Source organism: Natator depressus, chromosome 3 (genome assembly GCF_965152275.1).
Source record: "Natator depressus isolate rNatDep1 chromosome 3, rNatDep2.hap1, whole genome shotgun sequence".
NCBI lineage: Eukaryota > Metazoa > Chordata > Testudines > Cheloniidae > Natator > Natator depressus.
In genome coordinates, this window is record NC_134236.1 from 181,557,882 (window position 1) to 181,573,820 (window position 15,939).

Consider the following 15,939-nt stretch of genomic DNA (forward strand, 5'->3'; position numbering starts at 1 on the left):
TCTGGAAATACCCCAGTCAGGAGGGAGAGAGATGTGGGTCTCCACCCAAGAGAGGTGCTGACTATGGAGCTGGAAGCCTAGAATGCGTGCCCTTGCTGGCCCATTGAAGGAAAATAGAGGTGCAATTGTCCTGTGCTGTGACAAGGATTTCAGAGGAATGATGAGGCATTCCATTCTGGCCATGTTAAGTTTAAATTGGCAATGAGAAATCCGAGAGGATACATTGTGGAGAGCAAAAGAGACGGATTCAGGACTGGAGGAAAAAGGGAGAGAGAGGTCAGGATTGGACAGGTATTTTTGTGAATCACTTTATAAAACAATAAAAAAAAGCACACACACACATATGTAAATAAAATATAGCTATAATTTCCACTGAATGCCCCACAAATCTGTGTGGATCCATTGCTCCTGCAAAACCTGATTTTGTGCTCTCAGATCAGATAATTACACATGCATATGCATGGACAGGTGCACAATTACCCTATTTGTATATGAAACTGTGGATTTTTTTCTGGTACACCCATTAAATCTCACTCATTAATCATGTAAACTTTCATTACTGGACAACTACAATGTAACAAGATACAAAATAATTAGAAACTACATTTAAAGGAAACCAATAAAGCGTCCACTCTGAACTGTAATAGATATCCCTTTTGGACTCTCCTCCAGATGTGTATTTGTGTGTATTTGAGAGAGATGGGCTGGTTACTGGAAAGAGGGAAGAGGCTGTACACCAATCTCAGAATAATGAGAGCCTATGAAAGAAGCAGGGGATTGCTATGCAGTTGGAACGATTAAGGCTGTTGAACCATGTTAGCACAACATTGTAGGTTAACAGCTCTAATCTCCTTTACCTTCTAATCCGGGAGCTATTCCAAGAGGTCTTTCCTTGTTTTAAAAAACACCCCAAACCTAAACTACTGGACTTAAATTGCCAAAAACACTGTAATAAACACTGTAACTGCTATTCTAGGATGGAGGGTTTTGATCAATTACTGTAGACTACTGATTTATATATTGTATTTGCTACCATGTGGCATTTATTGTTCTTGTCCAAGTTGCTGTTTAATTCTGTTAGCAAGTAATGTCCACAGGAACAGAGAAGTGATTATGTACACCCATCCCTGCCTCTGTCTTGTCTCCAGTCAGCTCAGTCTCAACCCCCTCCAACAGCACCGAACCTCGACCATGTGGGCGAACTCCAGATGTTGTAGCAGCTTAAAGGAAAGAGGAGGGAGGGGGAAGTATTAGTGACCTTCATTATGTTGGTTCTTGTCACAGCTGAAAATATGTCAGGGAGGTGTTCCCTTCTCAAGAGAGAATAATTCATTAATTAAGGTTTAGCTCACACTCATTGGACAGCCACCATCTGGCTTTAATAATTCAGAGTCAAATACTGAAGTTTGGGCTCATTTTATTCAGCACTTACTGAAGTCAGTATTCTATTGATGTCAGTGAGGGGTTTGCCTGAGTCATGATTTGTCCCTCCTTTTGAAGTCAGTATTGGTTCATTAGGGCTGCTCAGTTGAGTAAGGGGTGTGGGAAAGGGCCTTTACAGATTTATACTGCACCAACATTGATAATTTGATTTACATCTTTTCCATGTTGTCCAATACACCAGCAGGAGTAAAATCTGAATGTTGTGGTTGAAGACACTTTTGTTTTCAATGTAGTCCAGAGATAAGACTGTCAGGGTTCCCTCCCCACTCTGAACTCTAGGGTACAGATTTGTGGACCTGCATGAAAGACCTCCTAAGCTTATTTCTACCAGCTTAGGGTAAAACTGCCCCAAGGCACAAACTCTTTGCCCTTGGAGGGTGTGCTGCCACCACCAAGTGATTTAACAAAGAATCAGGGAAAGGACCACTTGCAGTTCCTATTCCCCCAAAATATCCCCCCAAGCCCTTACACCCCCTTTCCTGGGGAGGCTTGAGAATAATATCCTAACCAATTGGTTACAAAGTGATCACAGACCCAAACCCCTGGCTGTTAGGACAATAGAGAAATCAGTCAGGCTCTTAAAAGAAACAGAACTTTATTAGAAAGAAAAAAGGTAAAAGAAGCACCTCTGTAAAATTAGAAGGGAAGCTAATCTCACAGGGCAATCAGATTTAAACCACAAAGGATTTCCCTCTGGGCAAAAACTTTAAAGTTACAAAAAGAAAACCAGGAATACACCTTCCTCTCAGCACAATGAAAATCACAAGCCAAAACAAAAGTAAACTAACACATTTCCTTGCTAGTACTTACTAATTCTAATGGAGTTGGATTGCTTGCGTTCTTGATCTCTCTCCGGCAAGCACACAGAACAGACAGACAAAAGTCTTCTCCCTCCTCCCTAGATTTGAAAGTATCTTGTCCCCTTATTAGTCCTTTTGGTCAGGTGCCAGCCAGGTTACCTGAGCTTCTTAACCCTTTACAGGTAAAAGGATATCTGGCCAGGAGGGATTTTATAGTACTGTATACAGGAAAGTTGTTACCCTTCCCTTTATGTTTATGACAAAGGCTTTAATGTAAAAGGTTTTATGTTAGTACACAGGAAAGTAGTGTATTGAATGTTGTTTTCATCTAATCACTACTGGGCAGGTAAATTAATTTTTTTAAAACACAGGCTCTCGCTGCTACAATACACTTCATAGTTTGTGTAAAATAAATCTATAGACTACTCACTCTCTGTCTAGATATAAAGGATGGAGTGGCTGCATTACTTTCACAAGAGGCACAGCTACTAATGAGCTATGCATGTCATCCAAATAAGTGCCGATAAATACCAGTCTGCAACATCATGGATTTTGCATATGCCACATGTATTAGATTAATTGTTTGAAAAATATTTTAGAGACTAAGAAAAACCAACCTAGAATAACAATAATTTTTTTACCTCTCCACCTGTACAGCAAGTTCCCTCAGCCTTATGAGTCAAACTGTACGGGTCTCGGAGGGAGAGAATAAAAATATATAAATACATTCAAAATTTATGAATTATGTAAAATGTTTTTTTAAAAAAAATAGATAGCAATGTCATGGTTTTTAATTCTGATATCTCAGAACCTTCCATGAGTGTGTTTAATTGTAATGCTGAATATAAAGTTTATATTCTTAGTCCTGATTGACTGTTAGATATTGGATTTTTAAGGTGAGGGTTTGCTTAGAAAAGTGCACATTAAAAAATTATGCCATCTCACTCAACCATTTCTCAATGGGGCAGACCCTCAGCTGATATAAATTTTCATAGTTTCATTGAATGGAGCTATGACAATTTATGTCCGCTGAGGATCTCTCCCCGTCCCCAGGTGTAGTCAGAATAATACCCTTCCTCCTTTACAGAGTCAAATACATGCTTACTATTTTTTTCTGCTGGTGCAACTCTGTGCAATTCTGAGATCATGAGCTACATTCTCCTTTTGATCATTCCTCATTCACAGTATTAAATAAACCGCAACAGCAGATATTTTTTTTTATCATTGGTGATGAGTGAGTCAGAAAGAACCCAATTGGCTTTCTGATCCCAGGTTTAGTTTATAATACTGCGAGTTAAAAGAACCATCTTTATACTTACAAACTGAACATGCTTGAACAGGAAATCAACGAGAAACAATAAACATGCAGCCATACAAATTACAGAGTCACACTCCAGGCCATTATAATTTTGCAGGAGAAATGCCACATTAGAAAGATAGGCAGATGGGGTGGTGGGGAGATTGCTCTGGTAGGTTGTTTTCTTAATAAGGTGGTTTGAAGCTGCTCAGATTTTTGGAATGTCAGAAGTAGTCCCAGCAGAGGAAATTAATGGCCAGAGTGTAGTAAGGCAGCAAAATTCATTGTGTGTTATATCTGTATCTAATATATGAACACACATGTTCATTCTGCCTTCAGATGTGCAAATATAGCTTCCATGAAATACAAAGCCATTGTTTTCAGTTACACATTATTGATGACAAAATTATGGAATTTGGCTATTATTCTGTTTTTATTGTTTATTCAAAGTAAAGGTTACATCAATTAGTAATGTATTAGAATAACAATTGCCCAGTTATTTTTAACTTTTGTTGAGCTTTACAATTGTACAGATCTGGAAACAATAGAATATACAAGCATCAAGTGCTGAAGATACAATATTCAGATGTAGTAGCAATCTGTGTTAAACAGCTGAAGAAGAACCATTGCTCTCAGAGGACTATTCCTGTAATGGATTCATGCCGTTACAAACCAAGGTTTTCCTCATAGCACAGGATGAGCTTTAGAAAATGTCAGCAAACACGGAGGGTGAATTTGGTCCAATATGTCTAATGGGGAAATGTCAAGTAATAGCAATAATAGAGAACAACCTCTATAGTGAACACCAGTTTTCAACCTTCGAGAAACAGTCATACAGGGTGAAGTTACTGAAGATCTATCTCCCTCCCCATGTGTAGTCAGAATAATACCCTCTCTACTTTACTGATTACAATTTGTGTTTACTTTTTTTCCTGCTTGGTGTGGAGGGGGAGGCATAAGGCCCTCTGCACCACTTACCCTCCACGTAGGTGGGCAAGGAGCCTGAGCAGCCACACCGGGGTGCCTGCAAATTGTAGCCAGCCACACTGCAACGAGCATGGGATCCCCACAGCCATGTTAGGTGATGGCTTTTCATTTGAAAAAAATTGCCTGTATTAAGAAAAGAATATGAAAACAAAGTGCAACTTTTAAAGCCTCAGACAAAGCAGCAGGGACCCTTTCCAAAATGGGTTGAAAGTGAATTCACTTTGAAAGCTTTAAAGCATTAGGAAACCAAATAGCTGAACCAAACAACATTTGTATGCACCTGCAAATCCCACATTTCTGCATGGAAACCATTGCTCACACACACTAAATGTACTTGTTACTAAACTGCCTCTTTGAACACCTGCAGTTACGAGAAGACATTTAAATTGAAGTGATCTTTTTTTAAACTTCAAAACTAGATGCAGTTCTTGCCTGTGGCCACGATTTTGGACTATGTGGAGTCCCTGTGGTCATGACTGAAGCTTGAAGTTAAAATGCCTCTGAGGATAGACAGCACTCTCAGAAGTCTTTTAACATGGTTTCTAAGCTTTTTATGCTTTCTATCCAGCCACCAGTGACATGCTACTCAGCAGGGCGATTCCAAACTGGTGGCTAAGAACAAATGTTTGCGGGGCTTTTTATATTCCTGTGGGATGAAATCTAATGGCCCCTAAAAATTATGCACACTCATAAAACATGATGGGATTATATGAAGCGGGGAGTGGTTATTTATGTCATATAATTAATCAGGAAATTTATCATTTCTGGAGTAACTCATTTTATATTCAAATATTTATATCCTTTTTGTAGAGTGCACAGCTATCAGGGCTAGAGAAAAGAGCTCCCTCTTTATTTAGCCTGATCTTCCATTATAAGTGGTTTTCTAACTCCTTCCTTAAGAGCTAGGACACTATCCTGGTGTGCTAGCATGTATGTAACAATGTAAAATGGTCTTAGATTATGGATATAGATAATTTTAGGGGTTATATATGGAGAGGAACCTTTCACCAACTTGCCCTTGCTTTTGTGGGATTCAGTCACTCAATATTGCTTTAATTAAGTATGTTTATTATTATAGTAATATTGCTCTTGCTATGTCAGAGTCATTTTGAAAATTCACAGACTCTATGATCTTGTTCACCCTGCCCCATCCGAGATCTCCATTCACTGATCATAATATTCTACTGTGCAATTTCCATAGTCATTTCATTCTTGGAGGCATTTCCCTTAATATTCATTATTTATGGTTTTCAGTGGTCGCAACTGTGTTATCCCAGATCAAATGCCACGCCTACATATAAAGCACATAGATTTTTAAAATTGAATAATTCTTACAACTTTTCAACGAAAGTCAATCGATGATGTTGCTTACAAAAATAGCAAAAAGAAAAGGAGTACTTGTGGCACCTTAGAGACTAAGCAGTTTACAAGACAGGTGTCCCAGTGTGAAAAAGAAAGTGTACTTTGGATGTTGAAGTGTTGAATGACAACAGTGAAGACATTTGTTATGGGATGCTAGTGAAACATTTAGTGAAAGTAAGGGTAATAACACTGACCTTCCCAAAGGTCCAAACAAACCTCACTTACTGCTATGGTACCTACAATCAAATAGAGGAAGTGATGTGATTAAAAATATTTCAGTCACAGTCATGCACCTTTCCCCAGTGGACTGGTTATGTTTATTGTAAACCCAGTTTAGATTAATATTCTTTCTTACACCAGTAATCCCATTGACATGAAGGTCTATTTGCCCAAGTACAGGATTGAGACCCAAATCTCTACCCATAGGTATGAGCTTTAAAATATACAACCAAAACATAGGTATTGACTGTGCCTATTTATGACAGCCTGGTTCACTATATTTGCTTTAGCATTAAATAATGCTAAAAGTGTCCTAATGTAATGGTACTATATTTTGAGATTTGTATATACTTTGCTTGCCACTTTTCTTGCTTGTTATAACTTTCAATGAATTTTAACATTGGTCCAGCCAGTCTCTCTCTCTCTCTTTCTCTTTCTCTCTCTCTCTCCTTTCTCTCTGTGAGGTTCACATGTTGACTGATTTAAATATTCCATAATGACTGTTTGGCATATCCTACAGGCAAAGGTCCAGAAACCCTTTTTGCTGGCTATAACCTCAATGATAATGAGTGGCACACGGTACGTGTGGTTCGTCGAGGAAAAAGTTTAAAGTTAATGGTGGATGACCAACAAGCTATGACAGGTAGTGTGCAATTATATTTCATCTTACTGGGGGAAATAAAACAAAACATAAAAAATATTGTATAAATAATGGCCCTTATTCAAAGCCCATTAAAGTTAATGGGAGTGTTTCCACTGATTTTAATAGACATTGGATAGGATCCAAAATGCATGCTGTGCAACAGTTAATAACCATCACAGGATACAACCAGAAACTAATCACAGTTCACACTAGCTTTACTTTCTTAGGGGTAGATCAACTCACACTGAAGGCAATGGGAATTTTTCTGTTGACCTCAGTGGATGTTTGATAGGGCCCTGAGGGGAGTTCGGAGGAATTTATCCCGTGATAGAAGGTAATCAAACTGCCTTCTTCACCACTCATATCCAATTTAAACTCCAATTAAATGCCAGGCTCTTTGCACTGGAGTGAATTTCACAGATGTTTCCAATTGTTGGGCACAATCTTTCCCCCTAACTTTTAATAAGTCTTACATTACCCAGCTTAAATAAATACATATTAGGCCACAATATATTCTTGTGTGTTAAAATGGTAATATATAGTCATCAAGAAACGTGAAAGTTAGAAGGCACTGCAAACACTTTAGCACTAACAATAATAAGTACATTAGGCGGTATTAGAGAGGACTTTTATTTGACTTTTCATCCTAAAAATGAAAAGGAGTACTAGTGGCACCTTAGAGACTAACCAATTTATTTGAGCATAAGCTTTCGTGAGCTACAGCTCACTTCATCGGATGCATCCACTTATGCTTATGCCACTAGTACTCCTTTTCTTTTTGTGAATACAGACTAACACGGCTGCTACTCTGAAACTCATCCTAAAAATACTGTTAAAGAACATTAGTATAAAGGTACATTCTCTAGAATTAAACAATACCAGAGGTGGTCTACTGAAGGTGGGGCGGAATTTTGTCCAATACATGTAATTCACTTTGTGATGATCTCCAAAGAAAGGAGGTTGCCTAAAAAAGGGTGGATTCATGGGTTTGAAAAAATAAAAATAGCACTGGAGTTGCACTACGATTGTGCATTTACTTAATCTGGCAGCTCAGACCATAGAGTTCATTGTGTGACCTTTTTTTTGAGTCAAAGAAGCTGTTCTGAATAAAAAGTGACATCTAAAAACTTCCATATTTTTTCTGTTCTCCTAATTGCCAAATTTTCATTTAAACATCATCTAGATAACAAAACTACCAGGAAGGTCTGTTTTTCTCTGAAATCTCTTTCCAGCTGTTCAGAATGGCTTCAGCAAAAGGTCAGCATTTAACTGAAGGCAACAGTAAAGATTTTTAGGATACTACAATCTATAATGTTTCTTAAATTCTGATAAAGTAATTACAATTAAATGAAAAATATGACTAAATAAAACTATGTTCATGTGCCATTAAGGCTGTGAAGTTCTGGTCTTGAAATTTCTGTGACACGGATTTAGTATGGATAAATCCAGTTACGATTAGATATCAGGGTTATGGTCAAAGGTCCATGAAAGTCAATAAGAATCTTTTCAGTGACTTCAGTGGTCTTGGGCTCCAGACCTAAGGTTGCTTGACAGATTAGATTTCCAGGGCTATCATTTCTCCAGAATACCTCACATTTTGGTATTTTAAATGGAAAACTATTTATTTAAATCTATGCTGATGATATAACATTTTATTTTAAAATTTAAGGTAGACGCTGATTTCTGTTACACTGAGCTACATCAGATATTGCCCTTCTGAAGGAAAACTAGGCTCAGCCTGCCAGTTGAAAGTCAACTGACAGTTGTTTAATCTGAAAACATTTAATTTTCTCTTTCAAAATAATGGGACAAGTGTGTCTCTCTTTGTGAAGGGAAGAAATCCTCCTAAAATTGTCTCTTTGTGCAGTTGGTGGGAAAGCGTTGAAGAACACTTGAAAGATGTTGGGGATACTATTTACACAGAGCCTGATAATCTGTGGGCTCTCTGTCCCCACTTCAATGAGTGTTAGGCTTTCTGTATGTAGAACCTGCACTGCCATGCTGTGACATGGCCTCTTCTCTTTCCTGCAGCACAGATCACTCCAGCACCATGCTGCCAAAGGGTCCCCTACTCCAACGGCATACTGTCACCCTTTTCCAATAGGGAGTCAAAGGTGCAGAATACAAATTAGCATTGCTCTGAGCATCCTAAACTCAGGTGTTTTGCCATGCAGAGTTGCTGCTGTTCCCAAGCTCTAAACTCTTTAGGACATGTCTTCAGATTTCCCAGTGGGCCGGTGTGCCTGCATTTAACCTGGAAGTTTTTCATGTGGAAGCATTCTACAAGTTCACGAGGAGCTTGAGCCTACATGTAGCCCTGGCTTTTCTCTTTGAAAAAGTTCATCTCTCTCCCAATAGTGTCTCCATTGTTTTCATCCTTCTCCTATGCCATATAGAAAGAAGGATTCATAGAGTTTAAGTCCAGAAGGGACCATTAGATCATCTAGTCTGACCTTCTGTATATCACAGGCCACTAACTTCCATCCAGCTACTCCAGTATTGAGCCCAGTAACTTGTGGTTGGCTAAAGCATAACTTCTAGAAAGGCTTTATTTGAAACATCTGATCCAATGATTTTTGAAAACTGCTTTTACGATACATAAGAACATACATTGAGGAAAGACATTGTAGGAATTGGCTAATGTGTTACATTTCATCTACTGGATTGAATTAGGACTGCTGAACTGCTGTCATAGCTCCTAAATTGCTTCTCCTTGAGTTCAAGCACTTGGGGTCAGGGCTTTCAGAGCAGGAGAATGAGAACTCTATACCTGCAGCTACAATTCTGATTGACTAGCTATGCAGCATAGTGGCAACCCTGAACAGTAAATTTTTCAAATGCAACAAAGTTCCTAAGTCAGTTAGGTGCTTTAAAAAAATGCTTTGTTTCTAGATAGCCACAGTTACAGTGTTTTCCTCTTAGGGGCACCAGAAAAGACAATGCATGCTGCTTGCCAAATCTTTTAATTGACAAGTTCACAAAATGCCTAGCTCACCAGGCAGGAGCTACAGAGTTGTTCCCTATTGAAGGCCACTATTGGGGTTACAAAAGATGTGGGGAGTTATTTTAGATCTAAAGTTGTATTAGCCTCTCTTGTACAATTAACACATTCAGAAAGAAGAGTGAGTCATGAGCCCAGATTTCTGGGATGTATTTTATCCTTGTTCTCAAAAAAAAAAAGACAGACCCTTGATTAATTGAGAATGGGCAGAAGTGTTTGTCACAGCAGGGCAAAGCAGGGTGGAATTATGAATGGTGGGAAGGCCACATCCCAACGTAAATGTCTCATCTGATTGGTGGATATAGATATACTCATTCTTTCGGACTTACACCAGTGTAACTGACAGCAGAACTGAACCCTAAGACTTTGGGTGAGGAATACAGCTGGTAGAAAAATTTTCAATGGAACATCTTTCTATTGGAAAATTTCAATTTGAAATCTAAACATTCCGTGGGCACGTATCAATTTTGACGACATTTTGTTTTTGAAACATCAGTACTAAGAGTTTTGATTTTTCATTTAATAACTATTTTTGTTTAGATATTTTATTTTTATTTTTGTATTATATCAATTACCATAGCAAGAACCAATTCCAACTACCATCTGACAATTACCAATTAGAATGCCAATTCCAAATAGCCATTTGGAATACCAGTCACCAATTTTTATATTATATTAATTATATTATACCCATAATCTTAACATATTATAATATAAAACATAAAAATGAAACAAAATATTTTAAAATTGGATTTTTTTTGTATTAACCCAAAGGAATTTTTGTGTAAATTTCATTTTATGGAAAATTTTGATTTGGGGGGAAGGGGCTTTTTTCTTCACAAAGAAATTTCAAATTAGGACTAGCACAAGTGAAAAATAAGCAGCAGGAGTGTAGTAAAAGGAACTTTTAGGGGAAAAATGTAGTTGTTGACTATGAATACAACTTGTGTTACTTGCAGTGAGAACTGCATATACACTCTTCCAAAAGCTGAATTTGACCCTAAATAAACAAATTTTCGGTTTCCTACCAAATTTATTTGAATAGAAATAAATAATGAACCTTACTGCCAGCAGCAAGACAGAATACCTTTATTTGTAGTTGTTGAGCCAGTAGTAGCTCTGTAGTTGGTTAATCTGGGTTTTCAGTTGTTTGTGTTCCTCAGGAGGAGTGTCTGGACCAGCATACAAAGTGATGAGGAAGGTGGGCCAAGGAAAGTCAAGAGGGATTCACTTTTATATGTATTGACCCAAACACATTGATGGATTTCACCCTGTGTCTCTGGCTGTGTAAATTTCACATATGTAGTATCCTTTGAATGTTGTCTCCTGTACCCATTGAAGTCAAGGCAAAACATCCACTTAAATGGTGCAGGGTCAGAGCTGAGCTTAGTTATTTTGCAAGTGAAGTAAATTACATCCTGGGTGCTTGAGTGCAGCAAAGGCAGGCTGAAAAGCTTTGAAAGGCCTTACAAGTCTGTGTAAGGGACAGGTAATATATATTGCAGGCCTGTGGTACAGTGTGCATGGGTGTGTTTTCTTACACCGGGACTAAAACTGAAAGGGAAAGTGTCAAGTAACATCGGCCCAGAGTAAAGGCTTTGTAAGAAAAGATTTATACAAACTGAAATAAGGATTGAAATGTTTTTGAGGAATTGTGTTTAAATTATCTATGAAGGGGTTTTAAGTTGTTTTGTTTAAATGTAAACCAACTCCTGTAATACTTAGGAACCCAATGCTGCACCACTCTGCTAAGTACATGAGCCAGAGGGTGAAACTGACTATAAGCACAAAAGTGTATTTGAACAATTCAGTTTCACTGTCCAACTTGAGTGAAGTGGAGAAGTAAGTAATGTGCACAAGGAAATGGATTTTGCTTTGTTTTAACAATTTCTTTTGAGAGGTCTCTGGTATACATTTTGATTAAATATAGATTTTAAATTAATCATCCAAGGTGCATCACAAAGCTGACATATGTAAAAACATTTAGGCTGTAAATCTGGCTTGGACCATGCATATGTGCACACCTGAAAGGATGCAGATAAGAGGCTAACTGCAAGATGTTACCTGCCCTAATTGTCTAAACTCATGAAACCCTGCTTTCCAGGCTCTTTGGCAAAACATGAGGAAATACATTCAAGGGAGGTATGGTGTTAGAGCCAGACTTCCAGCTTTGCACAATTGGTGTATATGCCCCACTGCTACCACCAATCTGGGGAACAACTGCAGAAGACTCTGAGCCTTGATTAAATCAAAAAAGTAATTGTCTAGCCCATTTCCTTGTAAAATAGCTTACCAATAAACTGATATAAACCAGTCTAACCCCATGACTAGATTGGGAAGAACAAGTAAACTGGACTCTGCTTCCTCAGCAGGATCCTGGGGCTACTAAGAATACCTCACCTCCTCCCAGCCACACTCTCCCATTCCCCAGTACACCTTTTTATGACACATGAATCGGTTCATTTTGTGATATAACCCAAAAAATCATTAGGGATTATTAGTGAGACCATTACTAGAATACTGCATCCATATCTGGTGTCCACATTTAGAAAAATATGTTGAAAAATTGCAAAGGGTTCAAAAAAGCCACAGGAAGGCTGGAAAACATGCACTACAGTGTAAGATGTAAGGAGCCTACAGTTAGCTTACTGAAATAAAGGTCTATAGGTGATTTGTTTAGGGTCTGTAAGTATCTACAGAAAAGAACCTATGGGTTACGGTGGACGAGAATCTAGATATGAGTCAGCAGTGTGCCCTTGTTGCCAAGAAGGCTAACGGCATTTTGGGCTGTATAAGTAGGAGCATTGCCAGCAGATCGAGGGGCATGATCATTCCCCTCTATATGGCATTGGTGAGGCCTCATCTGGAGTACTGTGTCCAGTTTTCAGCCCCACACAACAAGAAGGATGTGGAAAAATTGGAAAGAGTCCAGTGGAGGGCAACAAAAATGATTAGGGGGCAGAAGAATGAGGGGGGATTGGATAGCTGCTTTCAACAACCTGAAGGGGGGTTCCAAAGAAGATGGATCTAGACTGTTCTCAGTGGTACCAGACGATAGTACAAGGAGTAATGATCTCAAGTTGCAGTGGGGGAGGTTTAGGTTGGATATTAGGAAAAACTTTTTCACTGGGAGGGTGGTGAAGCACTGGAATGGGTTACCTAGGGAGGTGGTGGAATCTCCTTCCTTTGAGGTTTTTAAGGTCAGGCTGGGGATGAATCAGGTTGGGATGATTTAGTTGGGGATTAGGTCCTGCTTTGAGCAGGGGGTTGAATTAGATGACCTCCTGAGGTCCCTTCCAACCCTGATACTCTATGATTCTTTGATGCTAAGAAAAAGGTTTCCAACTGAAGAGGGCTCTTTAATCCAGCAGGCAAAGGCATAAGAAGATGCAGTGGTTGGAAGTTGAAGCTATACAAATTCAAAGTGGATAATTAACCATTGGAACAACTCATCAAGGGATATAGTAGATTCTCCATCACTTGAAATCTTTAAATCAGGACTGGATATATTTCCTAAATGATAGGGTCAAGTTCAACAACAAGTTGTTGAGTTTGATGCAGGAATTACTGGATGAGGGTCTATATAGACTCTGTTATTCAAGAGGTCAGACTAGCTCATAAGAACATAAGAATGGCCATACTGGGTCAGATCAAAGGTCCACCTAGCCCAGTACCCTGTCTTCCAACAGTGGCCAATGCCAGGTGCCCCAGAGGGAATGAACAGAACAGGTAATCATCAAGTGACCCATTCCCTGTCTCTCATTCCCAGCTTCTGGCAAACAGAGGCTAGGGACACCATCCCTGCCCATCCTTGCAGATAATCATCATAATCCCTTGTGGCTTTTTAAAATCTTTGGGTGAAATCCTTGACCCACTGAAGACAATGGCAAAACTCCTGGTCACTTCAATGAGGGCAGGATGTCACCGTATAAATCTGTGAATGTTGTTAACATGCTCCAAAATACCTTTGGATAGTTGTGTGAAAATAGTGAGTTACTTTTGAGGGAGGAGAGGAAGGGAGTCTTCTTCTTCTTAGCATATGCGCAATGTGCCTCAGATGGTATATGACCCAGATTCATCACTGAATTTGGTCCACAGTTTGAATCGTTAGCTTCCCTGGCTTGGGCCAGGTACTGACAGGGAGTGTGATCCAGGCTTCCCGGGGAAGGGGTGACAAAAACCGTTTTTCAGATGTGAGCCAAAATTTTTAGATTGATTTTAGCTCTTATCTCATTTAGCCTCAGCTGCAGTCCCATACACTACATGCCACACAAATTACACTTGCTCCTAGTAAAAGAAATCTGCATAGGTGGCTGAAGGCAACCAGAATCTATGATCTCATTAACAAACAATATTAAGGCAGATCTACACTTAAAAGGGTGCAGTTTTTCCTGTTTACATAGTTAATCCACCTCTGCTAGAGGTGATAGCTATGTTGAGAGGAGAAGCCCTCCTGTTGACATAGCGCTGTCTATACTGGAGTTTAGATCGGTATAACTGTGTCCTCAGAGGTGTGGATTTTTCACACCCCTCAGCTACGTAGTTATACCAAGGTACGTTTGTAGTGTAGAGCTGGCCTTAGTGTGCTCATATTTGGGGTGCACTTGAGGCCTGATCCAATACCTATTGAAGGCAATGGAAAGTCTTCCAGTGACTTTAATAGGCTTTGAATCAGTTTAGGCAATTTTATATGAGGAGCCTGTGTGTTTTTAAAATGTAAGTCCTACAGATTTAAAAATTATTATGGATTTGCGACCATTTCACGTGCATCCATTTCACTGTGTCCTCAGAGGTGTGGATTTTTCACACCCCTCAGCTACGTAGTTATACCAAGGTACGTTTGTAGTGTAGAGCTGGCCTTAGTGTGCTCATATTTGGGGTGCACTTGAGGCCTGATCCAATACCTATTGAAGGCAATGGAAAGTCTTCCAGTGACTTTAATAGGCTTTGAATCAGTTTAGGCAATTTTATATGAGGAGCCTGTGTGTTTTTAAAATGTAAGTCCTACAGATTTAAAAATTATTATGGATTTGCGACCATTTCACGTGCATCCATTTCACTGTGTCCTCAGAGGTGTGGATTTTTCACACCCCTCAGCTACGTAGTTATACCAAGGTACGTTTGTAGTGTAGAGCTGGCCTTAGTGTGCTCATATTTGGGGTGCACTTGAGGCCTGATCCAATACCTATTGAAGGCAATGGAAAGTCTTCCAGTGACTTTAATAGGCTTTGAATCAGTTTAGGCAATTTTATATGAGGAGCCTGTGTGTTTTTAAAATGTAAGTCCTACAGATTTAAAAATTATTATGGATTTGCGACCATTTCACGTGCATCCATTTCAGACACTAATGTTGTTTATTATTGTCATTTTAAGGTCAAATGGCTGGCGATCACACAAGACTGGAATTCCATAACATAGAGACAGGAATAATAACAGAACGCCGCTACTTGTCCTCTGTTCCCTCTAATTTCATTGGACATCTGCAAAGTCTCACATTTAACGGCATGGCATACATTGATCTATGTAAAAATGGAGACATTGATTATTGTGAACTAAATGCCAGATTTGGGTTCAGGAATATCATAGCAGATCCTGTCACCTTTAAAACAAAAGCAAGCTATGTTGCATTGGCCACACTACAAGCCTACACATCTATGCACCTTTTTTTCCAGTTCAAAACAACATCGCTGGATGGACTGATACTCTATAACAGTGGAGATGGAAATGATTTCATTGTAGTTGAATTAGTTAAAGGGTATGTACATAAGCCAAATAGTTTGGATTTTTTTACTGTCCTTAGACATGTTAAAATCATGAGGTTTAGGTTGAAAACCTTGACCTTCCTAACTTGTTAGAATCTGGTTGGTAAACATCCTCTGAATCTTTTTTTTTTAAGGCTGAAATTTAGTTAAATATGAAAAGCAAGTAATAATATAGTTTGTATAGGACATAGACAAAAAAATAATACTAATGCACCCTGCTGTTTCAGCTAATAGTTAGAAACCTGGGGCTAGATCTTCAGCTAATATAAGTCAGTGTTGATTTCACTGGAGCTAAGTTCATTTACCCCAGTTCAGAATCCAGCCCTTCATACTCGGGGTTGTTTTCCTCGCTTGCCAGTGACACTGAAAAAAAAAACAAGGAAACAAAATATAGGGTGCCTTAATTTGTACCTTCTCAGGTATGC

At 38.9% G+C, this 15,939-nt stretch overlaps 1 protein-coding gene across 23 annotated transcripts in view; it reads left to right on the forward strand.

The window, feature by feature from the left end:
- Positions 1 to 15,939, forward strand: part of NRXN1 (neurexin 1) — a 1,220,951-nt gene that overhangs the window by 613,831 nt on the left and 591,181 nt on the right. For all 23 annotated transcript variants that reach the window (XM_074949428.1, XM_074949414.1, XM_074949409.1 and 20 more), the window contains 2 exons: positions 6,629 to 6,751; positions 15,126 to 15,507. In XM_074949428.1, coding sequence (XP_074805529.1) covers positions 6,629 to 6,751; positions 15,126 to 15,507 — 505 coding nt within the window. The remainder of the gene's footprint in view (positions 1 to 6,628; positions 6,752 to 15,125; positions 15,508 to 15,939) is intronic.